Source organism: Rhinatrema bivittatum, chromosome 6 (genome assembly GCF_901001135.1).
Source record: "Rhinatrema bivittatum chromosome 6, aRhiBiv1.1, whole genome shotgun sequence".
Taxonomy (NCBI): Eukaryota; Metazoa; Chordata; class Amphibia; order Gymnophiona; family Rhinatrematidae; genus Rhinatrema; species Rhinatrema bivittatum.
In genome coordinates, this window is record NC_042620.1 from 199,040,948 (window position 1) to 199,061,072 (window position 20,125).

A 20,125-nucleotide genomic window follows, 5' to 3' on the forward strand; every position below is an offset into this window, starting at 1 on the left:
TAAAGTGTATCTGAATTTCCAGAAAGCATTTGACAAAGTCACTCATGAGCGACTTCTTAGGAAATTAGAAAGTCATGGGATGGGGGCAGTGTCCTATTGTGGATTGGAAACTGGTTAAAAGATAGAAAACAGAGAGTAGGGCTAAAAGGTAAATTTTCCCAATGGAAAAAGGTGACTAGTGGAGAGCCCCAGGAATCCATTCTGGGACTGCTGCTTTTTAATATATCTAAAAATGTCCTGGAAATGGGAACAATGAGCGAGGTGATCAAATTTGCCGATGACACAAAGTTATTCAAAGTTGTTAATTCACAAGAGGATTGTAAGTAATTGCAAGAGGACTTTGCAAAACTGAGAGGCTGGGCATGCAAATGGCAAATGTAATTTAATGTGGACAAGTGCAAAGACAGATTATAGCTACACAATGCAAGGCTCAACATTAGAATTCATCATTCAGGAAAATAATCTAGGCATCATCATTGATAATATGTTGAAATCCTGCTCAGTATGCAGCAGTAGTCAAGAAAGCAAATAAAATGTCAGGGATTATTAGGAAAGGAATGAGAATAAAACAGAGAATATCATCATGCCTCTGTATCACTCCATGGAGCGACCACATCTTGAGTACTGTGTGCAGTTCTGGTCACCACATCTCAAAAAGGATATAGCAGAATTAGAAAAGATATAGAGAAGGGTAACCATAATGGATTGATTCCCCTATGAAGAAAGGCTAAAGAGGTTAGGGGACTTCACAGCCATACCCCCAAGAAATCCCACACCTCACAAGTCCCCTTACACACCCAACCCTGCCATTCATTACCTCCCCACCAGAATCACACACATCCAGAAAGAGCAAAACTTCAGGTAGTCATCTTCTCTATTGCTCATGTGCATCTTTTCCTTTATTACTCTTTAATTAATCAATTGAGATAAACTATAAAACTTAAAAATGAAGACTTTATGAAACCCTGACTTTCTCTCTTTTTATTTCAAAGGCTAAAAACAGTAGTAAAAGTATAGTAATACTGCAGAACCTTAGAAAGTACATGTCCTCTGTTAGTTTGGAATCAGGATCACATGCCACATATCTTGTATGTATTAAGGATGGGGAATACAACCCAAAAAGCAGCTCTGACAAAGTCCAACTTTAAAATTAGAGCAACATCAGTTAAGTCTGCATTAGAAATGATATGCTGTGTGCTGTTATAATACTTATAAATGCTATCACCATTTCTTCCTGAGATTAACATGCGGTGTACCCTGGCATACATGCACCAATTCAAAAAGGAAGTAATTTTCAAGAGGTTTTATACATGTAAATGGGCTTTTGAAAATTGCTATACTTGCATGTGTAGCTATACTTGCATGTGTAACTCTTTTGAAAATTCACTCCATAGGGCTGAATTTTCAAAATGTTTTACATGTGTAAATGGATTTTTGGAAATTGATATGATATATACTACTTTTACACATAATTCCTTTGAAAATCCACTCCTTAGTGTGCACATGGTGTGGTTCAGTATTTGAGCACAGACACTGATGATTCATTCTAAGGTAAGGTCCTAGACTTTCGAAAACTAAGGCCTGGATTTATCAAGAGAGAGAGGGCAGGGGAGAGGGAGAGGGAGAGAGCACCTAGCCATAATGGCTTAACCCTAGATAGTTATTTATATCTCTATGGGAGGCCCACCTAGTAACTCGAGGTGAGGTTTAGGTATTTAGTGTAGGGGATTAGGGGCCACTCTGACATTCAATGTGAGACATACGAACAGAACAGTGCTCTCTTGTGAACATTCGATGACCCTCGGAGTGAGGAAACTCACCCAAAGATGAGATTTGTGCAAACTTAAAGATCTTATCATGTATTCCCTAGAGAAAAAGCAAGATGAGGAGATATAATAGAAATTTAAATACCTCAAAAGTATCAATACACAGGAGGTAGGACTTTTTCAATGGAAAGGAGATTCTGAAATGAGAAGATGATGGTGAAAGGAGAAAGACTGAGGATCATTCTAAGGAAGTATTTCTTTACAGAAAGGGTGGTGGATGAATGGAACAGCCTCTCAGTGGAGGTGGTGGAGACAAGGACATTACCTGAATTCAAGAAAGCATGGGACAAGCACGGGGATCTCTATGGCAGTGGTAGAGATTGTGGAGCTGAGTAGGTGATGTGGATGAGCAGACTATGTAGGCCATATGGACTTTTTCCTGCAATATCCTACTTCTATGCTCAATGCATTTCATCCATTCTATTCAGACTGATTATTACCCTCCACTTCCCAAAAGTGATGAGGTTAATATGCTGTGCTTATCAGAGAAGGAGTCAATCTAAAAGGCATAATAAAGAGTGTTTATATAACTTTTCCAAGTTATGTGACTCATGGAACCTGCATTTTTAATCATTTAAAAATGTGAAAAGTCTGAAATTTAGGAGCACTATGCCATTCGTCTTCACACCATGATTTTACCAAGCTAATTTAATCCTGATCAGCTTGTTCCCTTACCTGAGCCCAAATGATTTCTGCCAGGTCTTTGCGATTCTGAACAACAGCCCAGATAAGGAGATCCCGGACAGGATCCATGGTGCAGACTGCCCGTTCTGCAGTTCTTCGGTGCAAAGATCGGAGGGTAACTCCCTGAACCTTTCAAGTAATGTAATAAAATAATTCAACATTAACATGCATGAAGAAATGAAAGCTCACCATCATGGGACTGGCTGATTCTGACTTGTATTGTGTTTTCAACTTGTAAACGGTTCCTATTGTTATTATGATTGTTATGCTTTTGCCCTATGTACTTTGAAGTGTGGTTTTTATGTATTGTACACCCTCTTGAACAGTTTTTCTGGAAAGGTAATTGATAAATCATTAAGTTAAATTAATCTGTGCTGAAAAATTTCTAAAAAGGAATAAAAGGACAGATACTTGCCAAAAGAGCCAACAGTAGGGGCAAAGAGCAGGGATGGGCAAAGTAAAAATTTACATTTTACAAATAGACCTTAATTTTATTTCTCAGAGCTGGTGTTTTTCTTGAAAAAATTAAAAAATCATAAGGAGAGGAAGGTTTGTACACATAACAAAACAGGGCCAGTTTTGCTGTTTTTCACCAATTTTGTCAAAAAGTACTCCTTTAAATTCTATCAAGAAAAAATTGCATATGTGTGCATATTAGTCTTTCTGCCTAAGAGAAAAGTCTAGTGTTTGTTTCTTTGTAAATAATTTCATAGATTTCCAGGAAGGAATAGCTATGAGGCAGTATATTTAAACTATTTCTCCCTAGCACTGGAAAGCAAATTGCAATTGCCCTGACTCCCCATTCTACCTACTCAGTACAAGATAAAATAAAATCTCTATATTCTCTAATTAATGGGAAATAAAATATCTTATTTATGCTATATTCATTATTAACTAAATTTAAATAAGAGAAACAACTTCTTCCATATAGATTACTTTATTACATTTGTTTTATTTTTAAATAGAGTAAATATTTAAAAATATATATTTTTGTGTCGTTAATAGTTAACTTGTGTAAAAACACTGACATGTGCAGTCCTTAAATTAAAACGTTTTTGCAGTGAAGTCCTACAGTATATTTTGTCAATCTTTTGATTGCAAGGTGTGCACTTTAGATTTTCTTTCCCTTCCATAAATTGCTGCTGAAAACCTTGGCAAAAGCTGCACTATTTCAAAACTGTCCAAGATAACTGACATCAGTCTTCTGTGCTAATTGGCCCAGTCCTTAAAACTGGCCCTATGGCTCTGACCTGCCAAAGTGAAAAGTGATAAGGAAGCCTACGTTTATCTTGATGGGTGGAACCGCTAAGGACAGCCTGTGCTTCTCCAGGGTCTTCAGCTTTGGATAAAGATGTTTGGTGAAGTCTCCTAGCAGTTCCCTTAGGACCTGGGACACATGAAAGAGTTGGATCTTGGGAACCTTGGATGAGGCAGAGATCTCCTTTTCCTCCTCTAGCACCTTGGTCAGTTTGCTGTGGAAGAGGCTGGAAGGGTCTGTGCTGTTGTAGAGGGTAATGACCGTCTCCTGAGTAGCATAATCCTTCAGGCAAACTCCATGCTCCAGGAAGAGCTTCACAAAGTCAGGTTTGTTATCAATTAGGGCAGCAGTCATAATGTGATGCATATCGGATGGCTGTGGAACAAAAAAAGGTCATAAGCAATAATAACAGCAAAGTATTTAGGTAAAAACATACCTTTATAAAGCTAACAAAATCAATAGAAATGACAGATTTGGGACTCTAAGGCCAATATTCAAAAAAATCTGAGCCCCTAAAATTAGGACCCTAAGTTTCAGCTGAAAATTCACCCATATAAATTGTTGAAATAAATACATACTTAATACATTTAGGGACCTAAAACTTAGGGCACATACATGGACTTTCCCACCCAACCATCCGCAGTGACGACTTCCTCAGTTTTGTCCAAAAACTTTGAGTAACAACTCCCTAATATTTGTGTTATTCAAGTCTTCCTAGGTAGTTGGGAGGGACTTTGTGGCTGTTTGTGTGCTGTCCATGGAGAACACCTGTTTCAGGTAAGAAACTTTGCTTTCTCCGTGGACAAGCATGCATAAACAGCCATACAAGTGGGACTCCCAAGCTGTGGATGTCAAAGTTATTGATATCTTGTTTAGAATATTTGCATCCATAGTCAATGTGTTGAAAGAGTTATTAGCACTTGTTTTCTGGAATGACTGTCCTTAATATCGTATTTCCAAATTCAGTACTCGGTGTAAGGTAACAGTCTAGGTAGTAATGTTTGATAAATGTATTAGTGTTTGACCACGTTGCAGCATTTAATATTTCTGCTAATGGGCATTGATTTTGAAAGACTGTTGAGGTCAGAGTGGTTCTTATTTGGTGAGGCCTTATGAATTCTGGAGGAGTTCTATTTTCCAGCACATTACATAGGCTTATGCACTTTTTAAGCCAGTTTGGAATTGTTTGTTTGGAGACCCTTTGTTCCTTCTTAAAATTAGAGTAGGAAATAAATAGTTGATTTTTCTGAAAGATTGAGTTCTATTCAAGTAGTAAAGCAGTGTTCTCCTGCAATCCAGGTTATGATACATCTGTTGCATTTTGTTCAAATGTGGTTTAGGGAAGAAAACTGGGAGCTCAATAGGTTGCTTAAGATGAAAGTCTGAGGTAACCTTTGGTAGAAATTTAGGGTTCATTTGTAGAGATACCCTATCTTCATGTAAAATGGAGAATGGATAGCTAAGGCCTGGAGTTCGCCTGTTCTACTAGTGGTGGTAACGGCCAGAAGAAAGGAAACTTTCCATGATAAGGTTTATAATGGAATAAAGTGGTTCAAAAGGTGGCGCTGTTAATTTTGTTAGCATGTAAGTTAAATCCCAAGCTGGCATTGGTGATCACAAAGACAGTCTTATGTTACGAAGGCCCCTCATAAAATGCTGTATTAGCAGGTTTTGACAAATTGGGTTTTTAACATTTGAAACATGGTATGCTGCAATGGCACTTAGATGTACCCTGATAGAGGAGCTTGAATAGTTTTGTGTGCCTAGATTTTAGCAGCTGCTCTGGACTGCAAGATTCAGGTTGAAAATGATGAGACTCACACCAGATAACAAACCTCTTCCATTTGCTAGAGTATGCATTTTGTGTAGAGGATTTTCTTGACATCTTTAGTATGTGAATAATCGCAGGAGAGAGACTTAGTGAATTGTAAGGGCTTCTAATTTCCATGCTGTCAGTGCCAGCGATATTAGATTTGGATACATTGTGGTACCGTTATTTTGGGTGATGAGGTCGTGCTTGCAAGATAGATGAACAGGGTTCGCTATTGACAGTTAATTGAGCCAAGGGAACCAAGGTTGTCTCAACCAGAACGGAGCTATGAAGATGATTGGTGGGAAGGCATAGGCAAAGAGATGAGACCATGGAATTGCAAACGCATCTTGTGCCACCGCTCAAGATGAATACATTTTGGAGCAAAATGTTTTTAACTTCTTGTTGAGAGGTGTAGCAAATAGATCTATTTCAGGGGTGTTCCATATCCTGAAGATGAATCGTAGGATTGATTGTTAATTAAACCCACATGAATGGGAAATAATCTGGTCAAGTGATCCGCCAACAAGTTTTCCTTTTCTGGCTAGTATACTGTGGAGAGATGTATCTGTATCAATGTTGCGAAGTTCCATATACAGCAGGCAAGTTTGCATAGTTTGCATGAACCTGCTCCACCTTGCTTGTTGATGTTGAACATGGTGACCTGATTGTCCATCTGAATCTAGACTGTGGAGTTCATAATGTGAGATTTGAAAGCTTTTAGTGCATTGTAAACTGCCAACATTTCCATTTGGTTATATGTAATCGTGCATCCAGTTCGGACCATTGACCCTGTGTGGTCTTGTCTTTGCAATGTGCACCCCCAGCCAAGAAGAGATGCAACTGTCAAAATTCTGTGTTTTGTTTCTTTAGTGAGTCAAAACATTTTTCCCAGAAAGGTTTTACCCTTTACATGGTGTATCAGCCAATTTTTTGTTAATGTCCTCACTAACACTCGAGGCCCGCAGCCACACTAATCTTTGAGCTGCTATAGCTATGGCTGAAGTTCTGGATGCGACATCAAATGAGTCATATACCACTCTTGTGAGAAGCTTTATGCCCTCATCAGAAACGCTCAATAGTACTGCAAATTTGTCTTTCTTGTCATCTGGTATAAATGTACTGAAATCTTTTATACCCTTTAAGGTATTGTACAAGTTTTGAGCAATCTGGATCTGATATGCTTGAATATGTGATTGTAAAATGGCAGCAGAAAATACTTTCTTTGCCATATTTTCTAAAACTCTTCGGTCTTTCATGGTTGATTTCACCATAAGGGATTCATGAGGCAAGTGTGCTTTAGTATGGCCGTAATACTGATTGCATATTTGATTGCCAGGTTTTTAGGTGCCAGAGTAAAGGTTTGTGGAATAGCCCATCTATTATCTTGTAGATTGAGGAAGGCATCTAACATTGGAATAGTCTTACTGGATAACCTAGGTTGTATAAATTGTAATAATCCCTTTTCTGAAGGGGCAGCTGGACTATCCGCAATAGCGAAGTCATTTGATTTAGCTATTTTCCTTATACATGCTGAATAGGTGTTATCTTCTGTGGGGGAATCAGGTTTCAAAACATCTGGAGAAGGGTTGGATGGTAAGTTGGGCAACATGTCGGGAATGGTGCATTCTAATAAATCCATGGTTGATGTGGATAATGTGGAATAGATAGATTCATCTGAGGAAGTATCTGTTTGGTAGACCTCCTTATGACTGGATCTTTGCTTCTGAGGTCTTTTTTTTTCAGTGGGTTTCTGCTTTGGGTCCTTCATGTAATTCTTTACAAAGTCAGATCACATCCATTGAAAAAGGCATGGTCCTCTTTGTGTGGGAAGGGTAGTATTATGTTGCCCTCGGAGTCATATTTGAGATCATATGATAATTTTGTATGATTAGAGTGCGGAGAAAGTTATAATATGCTTTGTCTTCTCTGGTGCCTTTTTTCGGGTAGTAGATGGTTTATGTTTACTTGACTCCGGTGAGCTATGTGAATTGGATGGAGCAAGCCTTTCAGAAATCGGGTTTAATCTTGTTGCAATGTATCACATCCCTCTGAACTCTGGATTGAGTCCTGTTCTGATTGTCTTGAAACATTGTTATCGAATGCTTCCCCTGTGTTCAGCTCCACAATCCATGCCGATGAAAGCACTCATTTATCCTTACTGACCGGTTACATTTGTCCACCCAAATTCACAAGGTGCACAGATGCAAAAGGGGTGATTCTGAAGGCATTTCTAGGGCAGTTTTTTATTTAGTTGGTCAGCATGGATTTTTAGTACTAACTAGATACATTTAGCAAGGCAACTCCAGTCACATTAATAGCTGGCCTAAATTTAACCATAAAAATGTTGTCCAGCAAGATTTTAGGAACATTTTCAGTTGCAAAACTAACTGTCCTAAAAAGCAAAACAGAAAAAGGGATTCTTAGGCCAGCCCTCTATTCTTATTTGGACTGGAACGAGGCAGAGATCCCAGGACTTCCCTGCAGCCTTTATTTTATATTCTGACAGAAGGAGGGAAAGGGATTATGATTACCTTCAGAACTCATTTTTTTGTTTTAAGAAAAGAATATTGGGAGGGTGAGGGAAAGGGGATGGGGCCATAGGGCTTTCCCCCCCCCCCCCCCCCTTTTTAAATGAGCATCAATAAAGTAGGAGGAAGGAGATGGAGCTACTTTTGCAATACCTAGATTTGACCAGCTAGAGCTAGAAATCAGTGCTAACTGTCTTACTTTGTGTCTGTGCCCTGGCATCATTTTCAGGCCCACTCATAATTTGTCAGGCTAAATTTAGATCCCCAGTGACATTTCGGTGGATAAATTTAGATGGCTAGGCTGTCCAATTTTGAAAGGCTTTGAGCTAGCCTACTAACTCCTTTAGTTAACCAAATAGATCCCTTTGAATATTGACCCCAGTGACACACTTCAAGGAGCCAGGTATGAAGATGTAAAGGGACCTTGATGTGAAGAGAACACAAGCAAGAATAAGACAACACACAATAGGTCTAATTTTACTATGACGCATTATATAAATGTTGCTCGTGTATTTGATAATATGATTTTCTCTCCAACATATTTTACTGTACAGTCTTCCATTCCAGTTACCCCAAAGCTTCAAATATTTAATTTTCCTAGTTTTCTTATCTTTTTTTTCTTTATTTTCATGTATGTTGTTGGGCATGTTTCAGTTTTTGACAGCTGTCGTATATTTTCTGTGGTATACGACCTATCAGGTGACTTTCAATTAAGTTACACATGTAATTGTAACATACTATTGTAGCACTTTTCAAAATCTATTTACCTGCGTTAAGGGCACTTAGCGCAAGTAAAATCTATTGACAATTCAATGGCATATATTGTAACAATTTTCAAAAGCCCACTTACATGGGTAAAATGCATTTATACTTGTAAAACCCAGTGTTAAGCATGTACAAGCTTTTGAAAATCAGGCCTTCTATTTCTTAAATCCTTTTATGTTTGAATGGACATATAGAACCCACAATTTAAAATCTGAAATCCAAAAATGAAGAAGAGTAAGGGCATCCATTGGAAATGCCCTTCTAAGCGTACCTTACACTGTAACTCATCAGTAAAGATCTCACTTCTGGCAATGTCCACCCTGTTCCATGCCACTGCCAACTTCAACTGGTGGTCCCAGTTCTCATGGCCTTGGTGATCATGGCTCCGTGAAGCTGCAGCACATAGATCAAAAGAAGGGACAAGCTTAGGCCTCTGCACGGACACAAGTAATAACTTAATTCTTACTTCATTCCAGAACAATAATATGCTCCCATGATATCTGCATGTTTCTTAATCATCAGTACAGCAAAATCCACTAGCAAAACCAGTCTCCCAGGACACGTACATGTTATAAAATCTGATGCCCGCGCATACATGCGCGCCTGATTTTGTATCAGTGCACACGTGCAGGGGGGGGGGGAATTTTTGTAAAAACCACACGGCGACGCAAGTAGGCCTACCCCAATTCCCTAACCCCCTAACTAACCTTCCTTCTTTTTCCCCTCTTCTCCCTGACCCCTAAACCCTACCTATCTACCCTCATTTGTTTTGTTCATAACTTACCTGCTCCTTCAGAGCAGCAGTAAATTCAGCATGCCAGCAGCCAGCCAGCACGCACTTCCTCAGAACGGCTGTCCCAGCCGGCCCCACCCCCAAGCCCACTCCTTTGACAGATCCCAGCACTTCCACGTGCACCAGGAGATATGCGCGTGTCTGGGCCATTTTTAAAATGCGCTCAGCCCAGCCACGTGTGTAACTCCTAGTTTTTGCGTATGCTGATCTTTAAAAATCTACCTTATAATGAATAAGGTGCAAAGAAATTGTTTAATCTTTCCATGATGGCCTTATCTTCTTTAAGTGCCCCTTTAACCCCTCGATCATCTAACTGTCCAACTGTCTCCCTCACAGGCTTTCTGCTTCAGATATATATTTTAAGAAGTTTTTACTGTGAGTTTTTGCCTCTATGGCCAATTTCTTTTCAAATTCTCTCTTAGCCTGTATTATCAATGTCTTACATTTAACTTGCCAACACTTATGCTTTATCCTATTTTCTTCTGTTGGATCCTCTATCAAGCCTTCCACTGTGTCATGGGACCTCCATGTGGTATTGACACAACTGATGAATGCTTTCTTTGAGCCATTAGATTCCTGAGGGATGAAGTACATGACTTGGAAAGTCATATTTATGGTGGTGGTCACTTCAGCAGATAGAGTCAGTGAGCTTCAGGTCCTAGTGACTTATACAAACTTTTTTAATGGATGGTTATGCATAGACATTCTAAGTTCCTGCCTAAGGTAGTGTCCGATTTCCGCTTTAACCAGTCAAACATCCTTTCAACTCTTTCTCTAGGCCACATATCCACAAACATTGCACAATTTGGATTGCAAAAGAACCCTGGACTTTTATCTGGAGTGGACTGAAGTCCTTAGAAAGTCCACCCAGCTTTTTTTTTTTTCTTTTGTCCCAACATACCTGAAACTGCCACAGCTAGGCACATTCTTTCTAAATGGATAGTAAATTGTATCCACTGCTATACCCATGCAGGCCTGAATCTGGAAGGGCATGTCAAGACTCATGTCATGCCATGGCAGTGTCTGGGGCCCACCTCAGATTGGCCTCCAGAGAAGAGATTTGCAAAGCTGCAATGTAGAGTTTAGGTCACATAATCACATCTTCTGACATTTCAGTTGGTTTGGCCAGTCTGTCCTGCAAAGTTTATTTGAAGTTTAGAATCCAACTCCATCCCTCCTATGGCCAATTATTATTATTTCCAGATAGCCCCATATATAGAAAAAAAGAGGTTTTGGTTTGTTGCAACCAAAAATATTTTTACCAGTTTGCAATATTTTCTTGGTGCTTTCCCGTTTATTTGTTAAGGGCAGCATATAGCTAGGGATTCTCCACATGTGAGGAATTCACATCCTGCTTGTTCTTGGAGAAAGTAAAGTTGCTCACCTATAACAGGGGTTCTCTGAGAACAGCAGGATGTAAGTCCTCACAAACCCTACTTACCTCCCCCTTGGAGTTAGTTCTGTAAGTTCTGTATAGACAGCTATGTTAAGAATTGAGGGGACTCTGTGCAATGCAGTAACGCAGGTTATGCTGAACATGTTGAATCAAGTTGGCCAAAAATTTCTAGAAAGTTTTGTATAATCTTCCCACACCAGGCTCTATCAGATAACATCACCCTACATGTGAGGACTTACATCCTTCTGTCCTCGAACAACATATATTACAGGTAAGTAACTCTGCTATCCATTACCCAGTTTACTCTGGTAGGCCAAATAGCTATCCTAAAGTTACTTAGATAATGAAGCTTTTTCAAAAATGTAGAAGGCATGCAGTACTCTGACCCTGCCTCCCTCCTGAGCTGCCAAGTTATCCAATCCAAGGAGGGAGATATTAAATGAGTCCTGGATTTCTGACAGTCCTGTTCTGATGCAACACCGAGTTCAATAGGTGAAATGAGAGACTGCTATAGAGCTTCACTAGGTCCCTACTAAGTTCTATTCTTTTCAAAGATTAGGTTAGCAGTGTAAGGGTAAGAGGAGAATACTACCTATTCCTCAGCTATCCCATGTGAGCTGCTGTAGCAGTTGTTGCCTGTCCCTATAAGAAGCAGAGATCCCTAATGTAAGTATGGATTCTTAGTGTGGTTTAGGAGGAAATAGGAGTGTTTCTTTTTAATTCTTGTTTCTTTCCTTCTTAATTTACTTGGAGGAGCTATGTATCTTTTGTTTCTTTTTGAGGAGGAACTTATTTTTCATTTTTTAATTCAGTTTAAGAACGTTTTCAACCCATCCTTCCATTTTGGATATGGTTGACCACTCAGATGCTATTGTTCTATCTCAGCCTCTCCATCTGAGTGTCAGTACACTGACTCAAGGTTTGGAAGGAGAACTGGACATCTAGTCAATGTCTGGGAGGAGAAAAGGAGTAAGGAGTAAAGGAGAAGAGTAGCACATCAATAGTATACATCTACTAAACATATCCATCATACATTTAAGGGAAGTAGCTGGAATGTACCCTTTGGCAACAACAAAGGATAAGTGGAACCAGGACATCTGATCAAAGATATTGTAAATTGGGCATTGAATTTGATCCACCATCTTACCACTGTAGAACATACCCTAGGAGGAAGCTCTAAAACTATCCCTAATCCTTAAGTGAATCTGGTTAGTGTTAGGATTTGTGGGTTTTATGGACCTTGGCCTGAGGTGAGGGTTGATACCACCTGCGAGGAGGAGCCCCACAGGTCCTCACCATTGGGAGGCGAGGTCAGCTGCAGGAGATACGGTAGTATCTTAAAAAATGGCACGGGCCATCCATTGCTCCTACCATGTGATGGGGCCAGCCAATGGCACCGATAGCCCCTGTCACATGGTAAGGGCAAAGGGCCATGGTGCCATTTTGATTAGTGGCAGCCGACGGCCCGAGAGCGGGAGATCGCTCCCGGGACCCCCGATGGACCACCAGGTACTTTAGGAAAGTTTTGGGGGGGTTGGGAGGGTGAGGGATTGTAAATAATTAGATCTAAAGGGTCAGGGTAGGTTTGGGGTTTTTATTTTTGTGTGCCCTTTCTCCCCCCCCCCCAAAAAAAAAAATGATAAGAAAAGCACACGAAAATTTCGTGGGGTTTTCCTATCATTTTCAGGGACCCCCAGTACATGACGGATTAGAAAATATCGTACGATATTTTCATCCGTCAAAAAAAACAATGCACATCCCTATTAAATGCAGATTTAAAAATCTTAGCTAAAGTGTTACACCCTGATCAGAGAGGGTTAGTGAAAGGACGACACTCTACTGCTAACACCAGGAGGGTATTTAATGTAATGGCACTGGCTAGGAAAGACAAGAGTCCCAAAGCAATAGTAGCCCTAGATGCAGAGAAAGCATTCAACCATATACACTAGCCATTTCTTTTTGTAATGTTGGGAAAATTTGGGATAGACCCACAATTTGTGGGGTGAGTGAGAGCACTCTACGTGCCCCTTCTTGCCCAAATAGTGACTAATGGGAAACTATCAGATGCTTTTCCAATTTCATGGGGGTACCAGGCAGGGGTGACCGCTGTCCCCCCTCTTTTTGCCCTGGTGATTGAAGCTTTGTCATATATTATTCATCATGATCTTTGGATAGTGGATTATAAATTTGGGGGTAGAACACACAAAATATCATTATATGTGGATGACATACTTTTATTTTTGATGGATCTTAAAACTTCAGTTGTGAGGTTACTTGAATTCTTGGCTGAGTTGGGAGAACTTCAGGATATAGAAATACTTTAATAAAGTTAATCACCAAAAGTTGGAAATATTTCTTCTAAACTCGGATGGGATAGGGGAAGGAACTATAGCTTCTTTGCCTTTCCAATAGGTATCTATTTATTTATTTATTTAGCCGGTTTTATATACCATCGTTTAGAAAACATTCCATCACAACAGTTTACAATGTAAAAAATATAATAAATTAATAATAAAAGAAATAAAATAATCACATATAATCAGTAACAATAAATCATACAAGTTGTAAAAATAATAAAAATTCTGATATAAAAGACAGAAAACCATAAAATAATCAAAGATACAGTAATAAGTAACTTAATAAAATAATGGAACAGCCTGCTCAACTATTCTGGTCTTACTTGTTTTGTTCATACTCATTATATGCCCTGTGAAAGAGCCACATTTTGAGGTCCCTTTTAAATTCTCTCATATTTTGTTGTAGTCTTAGTTGTTCAGGTAGTTCATTCCAAATTTTAGGTCCAGCTATAGAAATTGCTCTATTTCTCACTTGCGTTAAATGTGCTGTTTGCACTGTTGGAACAGTAAGCAGGCCCTTGTTACTTGATTGAAAATTTCTTTGTGGTGTATGAAGTCTAATTGTGGCATTAAGCCATTCTGTTGCTTCTCCATATAAAATTTTGTGAATAATGCATAGAGTTTTATACTCTATGGGCCGGATTTTAAAAGGGTTACACACGCTGGGCCTATTTTAAAAAGGCCTGGCGACACACGTAAAGCCTCGGGACACGTGTAAGTCCCGGGGCTTGCAAAAAGGGGTGTGGAGGGGGCGAGACATGGGTGGGGTCAGGCTCCTGGCATAGCGGCCATATTTGCTGCTGTGCTGGGGATCGCGCGCCGGCAGTTGGCCGGCGCACGCAACTTACTTCAGCCCCAGGACTGAAGTAAGTTTTGAGATAAAAAAAAGAAAAAGAAAAGGTAGGGGGAAAGGGCGTGGGAGGTAGGAGAAGGGAAGATAAGGTGGGGTAGGGGGGTAGGGAATGGGGGAAGGCAGCACATCTCGGCGCGGGCTCAGCGTACACAAGGTGCACAATTGTGCACCCCCTTGCGCGTGCCAACCCCCAATTTTAGAACATGCGCACACCTGCGTGCGCATGTTATAAAATTGGGCATACATGTGCACGCACCGGGTAGCACGAGCACATGTATGCCGCACGTGCTCCTTTTAAAATCTACTCCGATGCGTTGGTTTGTAGGTAACCAGTGTAAGGTAATTAGAATGGGTGTAATGTGATCATATTTTCTTGTGTTTGAAAGGACCCTTGCTGCCGCATTCTGAAAAACTTGCAGGGGGCGAATTGTAGTTTGAGGGAGACCTAAAAGTAAAGCATTGCAATAATCGATATTAGAAAATAATAACAATTGGAGTACTGTTCTGAAATTATATTCATCCAGCAAAGGTTTTAATCGCTTTAGCATGTGCAATTTGTTATATCCTTCTTTCAGTTTATTAGCGATACGTTTCTTTAACATCAGTTCGGAGTCAATGATAACTCCTAAATCCCACGCGCTATTATTTACTTGAAGCTTGGTTAAATTATCTTCCAGAATAATATTTAGAGGTTCAATGTGTCCAGCTCTCCTATCTCGTAATATAATCTTGGTTTTTTCCACATTTAACATTAGTTTCATGTTAATTATTAATTAGAGATAAGTACATAGTTGTTAATTTGAGTGTGGATTCAACTGAAGAGTTTATTGGAATTAGGATTTGGATGTCATCAGAGAGGGCATCTACAAAATGAACTATGCCCTGGTGGTCACTGGAATACAAAAGGACTTGATGGAGTGGCAAGATATATTGCTATCATGGGCAGGGAGGATAGATGTCCTGAAAATGAATGTGCTACCAGGGTTACTTTACCTCTTTCAGCATGTTTCATGATCCCTAATTAAGGATTTCTTTATGTTATTGGAAATCACTATTTCCAAGTTCAAATTGAAAGGTAGGGTTCCCAGGATTGGGGTGGCTACTTTGTACTGTTCCAGAGAAGAGGCAGTATGGCCCTTTCCAATCTCCAAGGGTCCTACTGGGCTGTGTGTCTGGGGTGTCTAAAGAGATGGCTTGGTCAGGATCAGGACATAGCATGATTGTCCTTGGAGAGCGAGGTAGCAGAGGGATCGGAACTGGCTACTTTACTTTTTCTTCCTCCATTTCACATTCAGGTTTGGAAGGCAGCTACATCCCACTCAGTGATAACACATATGTTGAGATTGTGGAGCGAGGTGTGCAAACACCTACAGATTCCTAAGGGTGTGTTATTGCCTATGTCACTGCTTAGCTGTAATCCTAGCCTCCCAATTCACACTTTTAGCACACAGCCGAAAGAGGGGTGGAATTTGGGACTTAGGCATATGGGGGAAGTGGATGAGTGCCTTTCAGAATCATTAGTACAGGATTATGATATCAGTTAGGATTCCAGGGGGCTGTTTACGAGGTTGAAAGTAATCATCTAAGTTTTGGAAAAGGGTAAACAGTGGAGTGCCTCAGGGATCTGTACTTGGACCGGTGCTTTTCAATATATATATAAATGATCTGGAAAGGAATACGACGAGTGAGGTTATCAAATTTGCTGATGATACAAAATTATTCAGAGTAGTTAAATCACAAGCAGACTGTGATACATTGCAGGAGGACCTTGCAAGACTTGAAGATTGGGCATCCAAATGGCAGATGAAATTTAATGTGGACAAGTGCAAGGTGTTGCATATAGGGAAAAATAACCGTTGCTGTAGTTACACAATGTTAGGTTCCATATTAGGAGCTACCACCCAGGAAAAAGATCTAGGCATCATAGTGGATAATACTTTAAAATCATCGGCTCAGAGTGCTGCAGCAGTCAAAAAAGCAAATAGAATGTTAGGAATTATTAGGAAGGGAATGGTTAATAGAACGGAAAATGTCATAATGCCTCTATATCGCTCCATGGTGAGACCACACTTTGAATATTGTGTACAATTCTGGTTGCCGCATATCAAAAAAGATATAGTTGTGATGGAGAAGATACAGAGAAGGGCAACCAAAATGATAAAGGGGATGGAACAGCTTCCCTATGAGGAAAGGCTGAAGAGGTTAGGGCTGTTCAGCTTGGGAGAAGAGACGGCTGAGGGGGGATATGATAGAGGTCCTTAAGATCATGAGAGGTCTTGAACGAGTAGATGTGACTCGGTTATTTTCACTTTCAAATAATAGAAGGACTAGGGGGCATTCCATGAAGTTAGCAAGTAGCACATTTAAGACTAATCAGAGACAATTCTTTTTTACTCAACGTACAATAAAGCTCTGGAATTTGTTGCCAGAGGATGTGGTTAGTGCAGTTAGTGTAGCTGGGTTCAAAAAAGGTTTGGAAAAGTTCTTGGAGGAGAAGTCCATTAATGGCTATTAATCAATTTTACTTAGGGAATAGCCACTGCTATTAATTGCATCAGTAGCATGGGATCTTCTTAGTGTTTGGGTAATTGCCAGGTTCTTGTGGCCTGGTTTTGGCCTCTGTTGGAAACAGGATGCTGGGCTTGATGGACCCTTGGTCTGACCCAGCATGGCAATTTCTTATGTTCTTATGTTTTGGAAGGTAATGGCTAGGTTAGGAGATTGCCAACAGTATACTGAGAAGGCACTAATGGATGAAGGTTTAGCTAGAAAGGTTGTCACAATACATTGATACCAGGTCATGGGGGGAAACAGCAGTAATGGATAAACAGAACACAGATCTGGGTCTGAGGCAAGATAGAGCAGCCTAGAAGGTAATCTGGACTAGAGTATCAAAGATTTCCATCTGCAGTCGCAGAGTGGAACTAATGTACAAGTTGCTTCACTGGGTTTACTGATACCCACAATTTGTTTGCTCGATTTTCTAGAATATCATCAAATCTTTGCTGGTGGGGTTGTTGTCAGGTTGGCATGCATATGAGTATGTTGTGGTCCTGTACTTATACACAAGTTTTCTGGAGAGAGGTTCAGGGGGAGATCTCTAGATACCTGACCGTCCCGATACAGATTACAGGGCGAGGGTGTGTGTTTGGGCATGTGGGAGGTCAAAACCTTAGTAAGATACAGAGAAAGTTATGCAACCAAATGCTACTGCAGCACGGTTCACAATACCTACTTTTGGGAAATTGACCCCTCTACTTACACAGTGGCAAAAGCAGATCAAGGAAACATCTCTGATTGAAAAGCTCACATATTCTTTGCAACACAAAACTTCACAATGTGATAGAATATGGGGTCCTTATTAGGATACTGTTGTATCTTAAGTATCCTGAGGAATCCTTGTAACAGGGAATGGACCGGAACATGCATTTTGAAATATATGTCATATTTTTCTGTGTGTAATGCCAAATTGGTGACACTAGACAACAGCTTGGTTGTTTGGTATATTGTGCCTTGCTTGCTCTGAATTTAATATTTTAAAAAAAAAAGTTAAAAAAAATGTGCAACTAATTCTAAGTAAGATAGTATAATAAATGGATGCACACCGCAGCCAGGTAAGTAGATAAAGCATTCTATGTCTCACTCAAATTTTCCCAAAACTGAATGAGTAGCTGACATTACTGCTTTGAAGGAAAAATTAGATCTCTAGATATTTTAGGGCAATATTAAAATCACTACACGACACCCAAAACATGCTTATGTGGATACCTCACTAAGGGCCTCATTTTCTAAAGTATCGCAGGCCTGCGATACTTTAGGGAATGAGGGGCGGGGGGCCAAAACGGGGGGCGGGGCCTGCGCTAGCCGGCAGCAATCGCACCGTCACAGTGCGATCGCTGCCAGTTTCGCACCCAATAGCGCCACCATAGAAGGTGTAGCTATTGGGCACGAACTCGGATGCGAAAAGGGCCTTACCTTTTCGTCGTCCGCGACGTCTTCGCGGAGTCGGCCCCGGTGACGCCCCGACTCCTTCTCTTCTGGGGCCGACTCCGCCCCCATTTTGGTATCGTTTAGAAAATAAGGCCCTAAGCTCTTACCTTTTAGTAGGGCTTGAAGAATGGCAACATCCACATCATGTTGGCCATCCTTGTCTTCTCTGTAAATAGTTAGCAGCTGGCTTCTCCGTATGATATCTTGGATCTGCAAGAAAGCCCATCCAGATGCTGAAATCCAGAATCAAACAGTATTGCAGTACCAATACAGAAATGAAGAAGGAGGCATGGTGAACTGGAAATACGACAATTGGAGCAATTTTAAGAAAGACTTCATAGGTCGATGGGTACTTACCCAAGGAAAATCACGTGATCCCTCGACACAGCGGCAATGGCCGCTGGGTTGCAGGCCTCTGGCCCCGCCCATTCCCCGCCCCCTTCCCACCCCTTTAGTAAAGCCCCAGGACTTACACGCGTCCCAGGGCTTTATGCACGTCGCCGGGCCTTTTGAAAATAGGCCTGGCGCGCGTAAGCCTGGTTACGCGCGTAACCTTTTGAAAATCCAGCCCTATGTTTGCCACTTAATAACACAATCTATCAGAATTAAGAAATTCACTTGTCATCTTTAAATATTCTCTTACACATTTCCTGACATCTAAGAATGTTAAAGACTGTAAGCCCCTTCAATTCTTCTCATCAAAAGATGCATTGTTTTAATGTTTTTAGTATTGATTTATGTATTTAGCATCTATCTTGTTATGGAGACTGTGGAATATAAACATGCTAAATAAATAAATAAAATATTATTATGCGCTGATTTAAATGGAACGCCGAAGCTTCCTTTTGTAATAGAGGTCTCAGCATTACAGAATTCTTACTAAGCCTTAAAAAAAGGAGCCTTGCAAAACAAAGACTGCAACTCCAAAATGCATCTTGCTAAGGTAATTGACAATACAAATGCAGTTTCAATGTCGACCTTACAATTTGCTTATTCTAATAGCTCATAGGGCTTGCTAATGCACTTACTACCAAATTCAAATTCCATAACAGTATTATAGACCACAATGTAGGATTATGGTGTTTAACTCCTTCTCAAAAAGAGTGATACCTCCTTGTTAGACATATAGATATCCCATTAAGTTTTCCCCTTAATGCAAAAAATTGCTGCAACCTGTACTTTTAAAGAATTCAAGGCCAAGACTTTGTTGAGACTCTTCTGTAAGAATGTCAGAATATCTCCTATTTGTAACACCATGGTGAACAGTTAATCTGTCTACAATATATTGCAAAAACTTGCCATATCCTCACATAAACGTTCTACTTTCTTTGTTGAATTCTCTTTAAAACCTAACTTTGTTCTAATAACTGATGGTTTGTATCCCTTCTTGGCTAATCTCGCCCACTCAATAGCTATGCCATAAGCGAGAACGAAGATGTTTTTCCCATCCTAGTGAAGAAGACCTCCCCCATGCCTTGAAAATGCAATGGTTGATCCACTATCAGCCTGCTTAGATCAACGTGCCATGGTCTTCATGGCCAGTGTGGTGCCCCTAGGACCTCACATACCTAATCTTTCCTGAGCTTCTTTATTACTTGGCCTATTAACAACCAAGGTGGGAAGAAAGCATAAAGCAACGTTTCCCTTGGCCACTCCTGTATCAGCACATTCAGTCTTTTTTTTTTTTGGCTGAAGAACCTTCCTGCCTTTGCATTCTGGTGGGTTGCTATTAGAACCATCTATGGTCCACCCCAGTTTTGTATTTTCTGCTTGCATGCCCAATGACCTAGCACCTGGGTTTTCGTATTTTGGCTCAAAAAGTCTGCTAGACCTTCCTTTTGACCTGCAATGTGTAATGCTGA

General features: G+C 40.3%; 1 protein-coding gene across 1 annotated transcript in view; it reads right to left on the reverse strand.

Moving 5' to 3' along the window:
• The window catches only part of TRPM2 (transient receptor potential cation channel subfamily M member 2), a 319,065-nt gene that overhangs the window by 258,993 nt on the left and 39,947 nt on the right, over positions 1-20,125 (reverse strand). The window contains exons 6-9 of the mRNA XM_029607926.1: positions 18,371-18,473; positions 9,146-9,267; positions 3,793-4,143; positions 2,502-2,639 (exon numbers count right to left, since the gene is read on the reverse strand). Coding sequence (XP_029463786.1) covers positions 2,502-2,639; positions 3,793-4,143; positions 9,146-9,267; positions 18,371-18,473 — 714 coding nt within the window. The remainder of the gene's footprint in view (positions 1-2,501; positions 2,640-3,792; positions 4,144-9,145; positions 9,268-18,370; positions 18,474-20,125) is intronic.